The sequence below is a fragment of the Rattus rattus genome, chromosome 5 (genome assembly GCF_011064425.1).
Source record: "Rattus rattus isolate New Zealand chromosome 5, Rrattus_CSIRO_v1, whole genome shotgun sequence".
Taxonomy (NCBI): domain Eukaryota; kingdom Metazoa; phylum Chordata; class Mammalia; order Rodentia; family Muridae; genus Rattus; species Rattus rattus.
The window spans coordinates 80,888,876-80,901,197 of record NC_046158.1 but is presented as its reverse complement, the minus strand read 5'-3'; the positions used below and the strand labels follow the sequence as shown (position 1 = coordinate 80,901,197).

Below are 12,322 nucleotides of genomic sequence, written 5' to 3'. Positions count from 1 at the left end.
AACTTAGTCCTCTCAGAGCCCATCATAATGACTTTGTATGCATTACGTCATTTCTTTATAAAGATGTGCATTGTGGTTCTATAGAAGAGGAAGCTGAAATACAGAATAATAATAACACAACTTACAGATAATGGAGCTGTAATTTGACCCAGATAGTTTAGTCCTACAGTTATATATACTTGTTAAATAAGAAAATGTACACATAGTATCTGGCCAAATAACCATAGAGGTTTATAACCCTGTAGTAGATCTCTCCCCGTCTTCCACTTCTCCAGTCATCTTCCTTACAAGCCAAGGGTTTTGACTCTCAGCTTTCTTCTGGCATTAGCCAGTCCTCTTGCTTGCATTTTAGACATTGTCTGGATGATTTCTGGTCACTAGAGTTCTTGTTTTTCAGTACTTGGCGTATTTATTTTGTATACTCATTATTTCATAGACACTGCTTGTACTAAACATATACTGTGTGCCTCAGAGAACTAGGATCCATCCCATATTTTAAAAGCTTTTTACCCTTGTTTTTCATCTCCTTAGAAATTGCTGTCCTGTACAATGTTTCTACTCCACAAATGGAATCTCAGTCAATCAGCTGATGTTTCAGTTGACTTCAGTTTATCATTTCTGTAAATCCCAAGACAAATAGGATGAGCCTAACTTCTAAGTTCCCTCTAGAGAGAAGAGTCTGGTATGCTGTTGAATGGGATGGGGTTGGTCGTTACCTAGCTCCTGGCTGAGACACCTGGGCACTCACCCTCAACCAAACCCCACCCCAGTTTACCTCACTCTTCCCTGACTTAGGATGCAGCTTTGTAGGGTCTTTTTAGTTTATTTTTGGGCAACTGTTACTTTTCTACTTCCAAAGTTGTGTGCCATTGTTCTCCACTTTCTGATTGGTTTCTGTTTTAAAAATGAAAAATCGAGGACGTTTCCCCCTCAGTGTTAGATAAGTTTGGTGGCAAGAAGTGAAATTCCATAAATTTATTCCAAAACTTACTAGAATTGAATAGCTGTTGTCATTTTAGGTGTGTTGTTTTTACCCTTTGCCTATATGCAAACAGTAGGTAGCAACTAGATATCATGTATCATCTTTGGAATGTTTGTTAGCATGCCAGGCAAGACCTATGATCTCTCAGTAATTCTACTAGCACCTCAGCAAAATAGCATGGAGCAAAGAAAGCCTGCAAGCAGTCCTCTAAAGAGACACTGAAATCGCCTTGATTCACTGCTGCAGTGTTACGATTCTGTGGCCTGGTGCAGGGTTTAAGTCACCTGTCCTTTATTCTGCTGTATTCCATTCAGCCTGCAGATGGCAGGATTGCTTTATTTGTATAGCAATTTTAAAGATGTATTTTATCAGAGTTCCTGCTTTGGAGCTGAGAGTACTGGGCAGTTTACTTTTGTCTTTGCCTATTCATTTCATGGTTTTTGTGTGCTTAGGTTACAGTTCAGTGCCACTTGGCTGTACTGTATGTCCTTAATTACTTTCCTTATTGTAATGAGATTAGATCTATTTCACACTAATACCATGAAGCAATTTGTTCTGCATTTGTATTTTAAGAGTTTGTTTATATTAATTTCTCTGTTAATCCACTGACCTTTTAGAATGCTTATAAATGTTAGGAACTTAAATCTGCAATATAATTGATTTGCTGAAATATGAGTTTTGTTGTCAGGATAAAAATTTACATTAGAGAAAAAAATTAGAGTCAGATTATTGTGCCACATATAAAATTAAAGTCAGAATTTTGCTGTAGGGAAAACGACAGAATAGATTTAAAAGAACTGTAGAAATTACTTGAATTTGGTAATAAATTGTTCATACAGTTCATACTGTATATCAAGCAACAGCATCCCAAAGTCATTTATTGTGTTGTTCTTATGAGACAGACAGTAAAATTGTTGTAATGGTTTGTGAGACATTTACTCTTAAAGTTAATGTTTCAAAATAAACACTAAAATCCCACAACGCTGTGGTCGTCTTATTTTGAATGTTCTGTATATTTCTGTGCATTGGCGTACTTGCAGTTTGGAATAATCTAACTGCTTTGTAAAAATGAACAAGCAATGAGCTACTACAAAATTGTTAAATTCTAGCAAAATGCAAATATTATTTTATGTCAACTCGTCTAACCAGTTGAGCATATTTCCTCTGCTCTCATGCACAGTTAGGAGTGGATATGAGTAGGAAGTAGTGGGTGCCCATCACAGCCTTCTGGCTGTACAGCAGTGTGGAGTGAACTGCGCACGGGCATGAAGAGGGGTCTGTAAGTACTGTCTAAGCAGATGAAAAGCTTGGCACAGCTAATCCCAACCAGGGGCTAAGGAAGCAGGCACTCCTCAAGCATGGATAGCAGCTACAAAGGGCGGGTAGGCTTGATACGGAAAGCCTAGTTTATGATTGTATACTTTCTTTATCAAGAAAAAATACATCTGGGAAAGAAGTGTACAATATTCCCATCCTCAGAGGAACTATTAGGATGAATCTTGTCTCTTGTTAATAAGTTAGTGCTCATGATTTGAAATGGCATTTCTAGCAGGAGGTCTGTGGAGTGGTCAGAGCATACGGCACATCTCACGCTCTGTAATAAGGTAGCCCAATCACTCAAGAGAGCACACTGGGTAATGGCAACGTCCAATATATCTTTGTTTGGGTTTTGTCACCTTCATGGAGAGTAAAGATAGTGATCTACTGCAGGGTTTTTACATTTTATTGTCATTATTCAGGAAGGCAATTCTAATTCACCCGTAAAGGGTGACTGTGTGGAGAGTGGTTATGAGTTGTTTTACGTTTAAAATAAAAATTTTGGAGTTCTTAGGTTATTCTTTGGAATATAGTGCTTAATAAATGCAGACATTTCATAATATAGTCTTTGATGTCAGGAGTATTGGAAATGTGACGGTCTCTTGGGGGACAGATTATCATAGGAAATTAATAGTGTGAGTTGTACAATGGCATCTGAACCAAATGTAAAAATACAGGAGAGTCTCTTTTGAGAGAACTGATTTAAAATTTGTCACAAATCGAGATCTGATTGTGGGAGCACAGTGTCCTTTTATTTCACCTCTCTGAAGTGGAGTTCTATTTGGCAGAATAATATATGTATGATCATGACACATTCTTTCCCATAATGCCAGGCTTGAGCTTTTTAATAAGAGCAACATACTGAGACTTTAAAAAGCTGTGCTTTTACAGTGAAGCTTGCTTCTTACCTGTTGAGGAAGAGTTTGCTGCCTTCTTATATTTCCAAGCACATTCGTCTCTTGTATATTGAGATGGTCGTGTCATTTCCACTTATCTAGAATCCTAATTCTTTTAATGCACAAAGATTTGTTTGACTAAGAAAAAAAAAAGACTTAGAGCTGTTTTATAGTTGTAATTTACACATCAACTTGAGTTCAGTTTGGAATTAAATGAAATTATTGGTGATAGTCAATGAATGCCAGAGTAGACAAGAGCTGAATGCCTGTGTTCTCCAGTCTATTTGCTAATAACTTAGGAGTTAGGATACACATTGAATTTATTTTCCCCCTCATTTTTTAAATTGAAATTGTTTATTTTGTATGTATGGAAGTTCTAACTGCATGTATGTCTGCATACCACATTTATGCTTGGACCATGGAGGCCAGAAGAGCTCCTCACATATCCTGGAACTAGAGTTACATGTTGGTATAAGATGTCATGTGGGTTCTGGGACTCAAACCCAGGTCTTCTGGAAGAGCAGCAAGTACTCCTAAGCCCTAAGCTAGCGCTCCAGTACATGTCTTTATCTGTTCTCTGGAGGTAGCTTGAGATTAGTTGCTCTCTAGTGCATTTGAAACACTCGTCGTCATTTGGAAAAGTGCTTTCCTAATGCTGCAGCTCTATATGCCCAGGTAAAGGTATACTAGGTATTTGTTAGACTTATAAAGAGTGCTCATGTGGAGTCGTTATGTCTGGTTTGCTGTGGTTAGTCCATGGGTAAGGTATACTAGGTATTTTGTTAGACTTATAAAGAGTGCTCATGTGGAGTTGTTATGTCTGGTTTGCTGTGGTTAGTCCATGGGCTACCAATAACCAGTGGTTAAATGATGAGTTGCATTTAACGGGCATTAAGAGACAGACAGACTCAAAGTACCATAGCAGAGGCTAGCCTTGAGTTAGGCAGGAAGTCTGAACTGCAGTCTTTTCATTGAAAATGTGAATGCTAATAGGACATGTAGTTTTAGACTCTCATTGTTGAGCCATTATGAGTGGCCATTCTACTTTTCTAGCCTTTTAAGACTGGCACCCACTGAAAGTCAGGAGAATAGAGATCAAATGAGTAGGTAGAGTCTAAACACTGATGGCTTGGTTGGAGTAGTGAATGCCTTAATATCTGTGGCTATTTGTGGTTGGACTTCTCAGTTCAGCCCTTTATTTATTAGGCTTCGGGCCTTTGGTTGCGGGTGGGAAGTAGTGTGTGAATTGAGCCTCAGTGATTGGAGCAGAAAGAAATGGACCTGCGGACCTGCCTTTGGAAGGAAATTGGTTAGCACTCAGACCATGGAAGACCTGAGAAGACACACATTTTCCATTAACAAAATATTATTTTTAAAAAAGTGAGGACATGGCATAGTGCTGTTGCTGGTTTTCAGGCAGAAGTGGAGAGCAGACAGAAGGTTTCCTCTGACTATTGTATATTTGAAAGGACTGAAAATGCCTTTACCATGAAGCTGTAGCCATTTTCCATTTGAAATTACAGTAAAATCAGTCGGTTTCCAAAAGGAAATATCTAGCTTCCTTAAACATTCTCGTTAAATCCTGCTTTTAACCCTGAAACATTAACAAAGAAAAGGAAAGCGTAGTCTATCCTCTTCATGTTTGGAATGTGTGCAGCCTGTGCTGCAGTCCCTGGGAGTCCATTAGGACAGAAGACATTCTGTGGAAGACTCTGGAAATGGCATTTGTTGCTCTGGTATTCTGCCAGAATAACTTTTATATAAGTTGTAATGTAAAAGACTCATGCACTTCTAATGAGGTCCTAAACAGTAAAGACTCTTGGGAAGGATGCTGGATGATTATGAAGTATCTCCTTTTAGATATCTAAGGAGAAAGTGGTTTCTTATGCATAACCAAAGGTCTCATGAGTCAGGGGATGTTTTTACAGTACATATTGGGATTTAAGGTCTGCTTAACTCCTAGGTTTTCCTGCCCAATCACCTTTGACAAGGCCAGTGTTCCTGCTTGTTCCTACTGGCAAGAACAGTTGTACGTTGAATAGCATAGGATTAGAAGTTTAAGTTTTTATATTTGATCCTGATTATTTTGCTGTAGGACATAGAACCCTGTCTTGATTTTGTTTTGTGTCTTTTAGCCATGAAAAGGGATCTGAAAGTATTCTAAATATTTAAGTATTTAAGTATTAGCTTAATCTTTTATTTTTGTTTTTTATAGTCACTTCCAGTTTGGTGTGTCCTTTCTCAATGAGGAACATTGTATGTGTGTGTTAGTACATGAGTGTGTATAATATGAATGTGTGTATGTATAGTGTCTCACTGTGTGTATTTGTGTGTGTGTAATGTTTGTGTTGGTATGTGAGTATGGGTTTGTAGTATTTTTGTGTGCATGTTTAGTTAATCTTTTCTGTTTTTAATTTCAGCGGATCCTATTAAAATCCTAATGCCGTCACTGTCTCCTACGATGGAACAAGGGAACATCGTGAAATGGCTGAAAAAGGAAGGTGAGCAGCTGTGTTTCTGATGTCTTCCCTGCTCGATGATCTGGTCATTTCGTTCCTGTCATGTCGTGTATTGTACATAATTCATGATAGAAAGCAAGCAGATGTGTTTCTTTACTGGTTGGTGTGGATTTATGAAAATAAGCACTATATTGGGCATCAGAATTTTCTGGGTTAAAACATGCCTTTTCACTGTCACATAATGGTGAACTCTTTAAGGCTTTCCCTTCCAACATTTAGTTCTTTTCGTGGCTTTTAGAATCAAAATCATGATCATGTTGCTTAACCTATAACCTTATTGTGCTTGTGTGTGTCTGCATGTTTTCCTGGAACTAGGGAAGTGCTTTCAATAGAAAGGACAAATAAATAAGATAGAATATAAGGGAAATTCTTAAAAGAGAAACAACAGCAGCAGTGGGGGACTAGACTGTTTTGCTAGTTATTGGACCCTACAGTTAAAACTGTGGGGTGCTTCAAAACACAGACTGGTGGAATTGAAGAAAACAGGGCAGTAAATACTCATGGATGTTCTAAGTATGAAAACGCACAGTAGTAGATTCATCGTTTGTGTTGTGTCAAGACTAAATTATCAATAAGTCAGATACCGTATAATAATAAAAACATTTGTCACAAGTAATAGGAAAATTTTTGATAGATTCCTGTACAGCTGACAGTGTGGTGAATTCCCTGCCTCTCAGAATCTACAATCAAGAAGGCAATAAGTGTTAAATTTGATGAGAAAATATTTTGTAGGGCTTGAGAAAATGCTCTGCAGTTAGGAGCACTGGCTGTTCTTCCAGGAGACCCAGGTTTGAATCTAAGTGTTCAAAGGGTAGTTCCCAACCGTCAGGGACTTCAGTTCTGGGGATGCAGCACTTTCTTCTGGCCAGGGCACCAGGCACACAAGCAGTATACTCGAATATGTGCATGTGAAACACATACACATAAAACAAAGTAATAATGATAATAAATTTGTATAACAGAAAACATGGTAACCAAATAAAAAGAATCTAGAGACAAACTGAAAAAAGGAGCTTGTACCACAAAATAGGACTATTCCTAAAACGTTCAATATATGAATAGGTGGGTTACAGAAAAAAGATGTGGAATGGCTCTTAGATATAGAGGAAAAAGACACTTAATCTATGTACTGATAAATAAATTAGCAAACAAGTGCTATCTAAATATCATGTTTCAATATCATATACAGAAATGTGGACGTTTGACCAGCTGACCAGTGGATGGAGTGGGGGAAGTGAGCGCTCTCAAATACTCAGAGTGGAAAATAATCTAAATGCAGAGACTGCAGCATCTAGAAAAGTTACTTCCATATTTACTCTTTGGCCCAGTAGCTCTATTCCCAGAGACTTGTCTCTGTGATACACTGGTAAAAATAAGACAAAATGCACCACACGTGAGACTAGTTATTGCCTGTTTAGTAGAAAGGCAGCCCAGCTGCTGGTCAGAGTGAGCAGAGTGCTGTTGTAACTTTTAAAATGGCTGTAACTAAAGAAGTAAGCAGTGTCCCCTGTTGATGTGAGAGATGTTCAGTGAAAACTAGCAGGGCAGTGACAAGGGTAGTGTGTTCATAAAGAGGAAGGGCAGTGCCCAGGCCTCAGCAGCCAAGGGCTGTAGGTGCAGTCAGTGATAGAGCACTTACCTAGCAGGTGAGAGGCCATGGAATCAGCACCCAGAAAAGGTAAGAGAAAAGCTTAAAAATGACTTAAAAATGGAGAGGATAGGATGGGGGAGACAGAAAGGCCAGAAAGGTAGATGTCAGGTTCATATATGTATTTTACAGAACACATCAAAGGAGTAGTTGAGGTGGATGGATCTGGGTAACCTGGACTTTGGCAAGAGTCACAGACAAAACAGATGAATGATAGCAGAAGTTAAACAAAGACCCCACAACAATAATTGTCATGGCCTTTCCTGGAAATGTGTAGAAACAAAGACCAACGAGCATCCACACTTCAGTCTCTTAAGTCCCAGCTCCCACTGAAGTGAGTGAAACTCTGGAGATTGGCTACTGCTAGAACAGGACGTACGCCTGTGAACCTAGAATATTTATTAGTTTAGAAGCAAGGACAAGATCCAAAACCTAAGAGGGCATTTTATAGACTTCTGGAGCCAAAGATAGGGTCATTTAAGGATCAGTAAGGACGATGAATGGTGTTCGGGTGTACACAAAGTGTATTGAACCCTAAGTTCTTAGTACTGAAAACTAATAGTAATTGAAAAATTTGAGAGGATTCTAGGAAATGAAATCATTTTGAAACTATTAATAAATGCAAAGCCTCAACTACTTTTCCCCATCTTTTCTCCAAACTGTAGCTTAGGGTAACCAAATAATCAATGAATGTCTCATCGTCAGCATACCTCAGCTGTTAAAAGTGTAAAAGTCATTCTAATGTCAGGGTATCACTGTCGTACAGTCTGGTATGAAGTAATAGACGTAGCTAGTGATTGTCTGACTGCTAGCATCATGGTAAGAGAGGCAACCAGGCAATTCGCTTCCTGCCATTAAAACACCTCACTGTGGAGTAGTCCTACCAGAAAGGGAACTGAATGTACTTAATTTAATCCTGCCATGTTCCTGTATACAAGCGAGAAGTGGAACCTGTTTCGTGATGCCATGAGGAGAGGTCAACAAGCCACAGACTAGGGAATGCTACAGGCCAGCCTCTTGAACACATAATTTCAAGAGGAGCACACAGGCCATAACAGACTTTAGAGACTAAAGCCTGTGTGTAGACTTCATAGAGTGTGATCCAAGCAAACTGAAAAGAAGTTTTGAAAGTGGTTAGAATTTTAATGCTCTGAAGGGACCATTTTCTTTAGAAGTTTAATGATGCTGTAGTTATCTCCAGGAGCTAGGATTTGAAATGATGCTACGTCTGTGGTTGGGTTTGAAATAGCACTGGTGGGAGCTTTAGGTTAAGGATGGGATGGATGCAGTGAGACTGGCTATGAGTCTCGTGATGCTGTGACTTCGTTAGCTTTCCTTGCCACTTCTGTGTGTTTGAAGTTATATGTATACTTTAGAAGCTATATTTAGTCCCTTTGCAGTATACCTAAAGTGAGAAACCATTCTTTAGTTTTATTCAAATCACCAGTGATTTTGATTGTTGATGTTACTAAGAATACTTGATACAAACCTGTCTGTAAAGTTGTGCTTGTTTACTGTGTATAGCAGCCATTTCACCAGACCTCAAGTGTCTAGTACGGTGCTTAGAAAAGACTGACTATCCAGGTGAAAGAGGTGAATGGGCTGTGGTTCTATGTCAGAGAAGGAAAAGCAGTAACATTGGTGTAAAGGAAGGTGGGAAGGGCCCCCTGTGTTCTGGGTTCTGTTTCCGTTTGTTTTTCCATCTTTTGGTCACTGTAAGAGTAACCATCCAGATACTGTCCACTGACCAACGTCTTATTGCACACGCTAACCAAACTTCCATCCTCTTTGTTCATGGTGTGTAACTTTGAAGGAAAGAGGACAGAGTTTCAGTCTGTATTCAGAGTCACTAGATACATGGAGAAATTGTAGGGCAGCAGGTGCGTGCTCCCTGATGTTTATCTTGGGGGCTGGTTGAGCAAGTGTTTAAAAAGGACAGGGAAGAGCAAGGGACTAGCCCTGGCCAGGGCTTGGAGGGTGCCCGCATGTGACTGATGCACTGAGCACAGGTGTCTTTAAAGTAAACCCTGCTATCAAATGGTACAATCTAGTGTTCAGCAAATAGCACATGCAGCGTTTAGGCCATGGGCAAGATTTCTAATTCTCACAGAGTTATATTCTGGCTCCAGGAGGCCGAGCTATTTGTGGCGTCACTTTCAGTAATGATGACAGATACGGAGACCAGGAAGAGAGCTGGCAGGCATTTAGTTGAGAACCCTGACCAAATGAGTTTGGTGGTTTAGGACAGGACTGCCTTTCTTTGAGGGAATCTGGGTACTAGGAAAGCAAAAGGAGCCTCAGATTAGAAGTTTGGTCATGTGGACTGGGCTTGCGTGGGGGTGAAGGGTATAATACATTATGGCTGGTGAGTCTTAGAAGTTTCATTTGACTGGTAGTGTTGCTTAGCTCCCTTCCTTTGTGGGGAATGTGTTAGTATGTTTTCTTCCCTGGTTATAAGCAGTTAATTCGTGAGGATTTGGTTAGATCCAAAAGTGTGTAATGTGACAGAGACCCTGGAAAGCTTTACAGATTAACTAGTCCCTGTAGAATAAATGGACTTAAAACGTGAGAGAATTCAGCCAGAGTGGAGTGGAGAGTGAAGCCATGTGCCCCTCTGGCCCTGAGACTGCTGAGAAAGGGGCAGAGATGTGAGCTGGTCGAGAGGCAGGAAAAGGAAACCATGATTAAATTCAGGTTTGGGCCTGGTCCATTATGAGATGCATTAGGCATCGAAGGCAGGAGGCTCAGCCTGCTACAGGAAGTGGAGTCTGGGCACAGTGTGGGTTGCTGATAGAGTATGAGCTATGGGTATGAGTAGAACTCAGTGCTGTGTGACAGCAGAGTTATTGTTGGTCTGTCAATCTCTGTGGAGTAACAGTGCCCATTTCCTTGAAGCTTCTCTCATGGGCTTCAGGTTTATATATAGTACTTGCTACTTTGTGAGTGAGAAGTCCCTGGCTGAGGAAAAGGTATTCAACTCTTAATACTTTTGAAGCTATCCTGGTGGGACTCATCCTGTAACCCATGCAGGATTCCAACCAAGGTCAAGTCCCATTTGCTGAGCACTCAGTTCCAGACTTAGTGATGTGCTCAGAAGCAGTTGTCTGGGAGTGTGATTCAGGAAGCATAGCCAGCAGCAAGTAGACTCCCAGGATCTGCCATTGGTTAGAATTACTAAACTCAAACACAAATATGTGAATGTGAACTTATTTAACATATAAAAGAAAGAATTAAAGATGATAGCATAGACTCAGCTTAAAAACACCAGGCAGAGAAAAGGGCCAAATGGAAGCCCTATCATGAAAAGTGTTGCCCATAAAGTTAAAAATGGTGCTGAAGGTTAGGTGAGGACGTTATAAGACATGAGCAGATTTGTGTGAGGAGACCCTGCTTATGAAGGTTGAAGTCTGCCATGACAGGATAGTTCATCTGAGTTCTCAAAATGGAGGACTCCCTTTACCTGCAGGGCCTCTCCTTCTCTGACATTGTCTGGGAATACTGACTCCCCACACCCTCTACCTGGGAAGGCTGAGTAGTCCTTGGCAGACCTGCAGACTTCCTCTTTTCCTGATAAGGATCTGCCCAGGCAGCACCTGAGATTCCTGGAATGCCTCCTCATACAAATGAGGCACTCAGGAGCTTTAAACTGCAGCCAGTCATTTTCATTACCCTGAAAACTCCTTCCTGGTCTCCAACGTCCATAGACACTTCTGCTCACCCTGAGTAAAGTGCATGCACTCAGGCCCACTCTGAGTAAAAGTATGTGCACAAGCTAAGATCGTCTGAGAGAGCTGTTTTACTGAAGACTGTGGGAGAAGGCCTTTGTGTAAAAGAACTGTAGCCCTAACCCCCCCCTCCCACACACACACACATAGATCCCCTCCTTGATGCAGCCCCCTGGTGTGCAGCAGTGTCAGGACACCCTGAGAGGGAGGAAGCAGAGGCTATGGAACCACAGCTGCCCTCCCCCAAACACACAGATTTGTGAACTGCAGAACAAGAGTAAGGGAAGGGAAGGTAAAGGGATGGGAGATGAGAAAGAGAAGTTGGGACTGAGAAGAATAAAATGAAACATATCCACCAGGACTAAAGGAGAAGATGGAAGATGGCATATTCAAAGAAACAGCTAACAGTGCTTTCCAAAATTCTCAGAGGCATATAAACCAACGCCAGTGCTTCACTGAAGCACTCTGAGGACGGGCTCTGTATGGCTAATGACATCTTTTAAAATAATTATCAGTGGCTGAGAAAGTTCTGCATTTCTAAGTAATATGATCCATGGGAGTCATTTTAGCCTTTTCTCCTCATGGCTTAGAGCTTTGGCTTTTTCATATTCATTCAGCAGGATGTTTGCACCCCTAAATATTGACTTGAAAAGTTAAGTTCCACCCCACTTTGTGAAGTTACAGGCCGGTGGATGTAGTGAGCCTGCAGCCCCTCAGCTGTGTGGTGAGGTACGCACTGGGACTGGACAGTGCGCTCAGGAGCAGGAAGCGAGCGCTTCAGCCATGTGCTCTGCTTCTCACCAGTGCAGACATTTTAATCTTCTGGAGCTTATTTCCCTTCAGTTTGCTCTTTAAATTTTGTGTTAACCCAGCTTTGGGGCAGGGGGTGGTATTTAGTAATATATTGGAAGTAACTGAGGCCATTCTTAATTCTTGTTCTTGGTAATTCATGATCCCTTTAAAGACTGTTGCCACTGTGATCTAAAATGGTGAACAATATATCTTTAATGGTTTGGTTAATTTTTGTGTTAAAAATAGTTTTATATTCTAACAGGTAGTTTTTAATACACTGTTTTTGTTTAGATAGTGAAGTCTTTATTGATGCCTAGTCCCTGATTTAAAACATTTATTTTAGAACTTGGAACATGTAAGAAGGTAGAAATTGCAAGGAAAGACTAGATAGTGATTTGATTCCCTGTGACAGAGTGCAGTCTTCATAAGCTTTAAGGGTTCCT

The 12,322-nt window shown here is 40.4% G+C and overlaps 1 protein-coding gene across 1 annotated transcript in view; it reads left to right on the top strand.

Moving 5' to 3' along the window:
* Positions 1-12,322, top strand: part of Pdhx (pyruvate dehydrogenase complex component X) — a 53,711-nt gene that overhangs the window by 9,074 nt on the left and 32,315 nt on the right. The window contains exon 2 of the mRNA XM_032903807.1: positions 5,619-5,696. Coding sequence (XP_032759698.1) covers positions 5,619-5,696 — 78 coding nt within the window. The remainder of the gene's footprint in view (positions 1-5,618; positions 5,697-12,322) is intronic.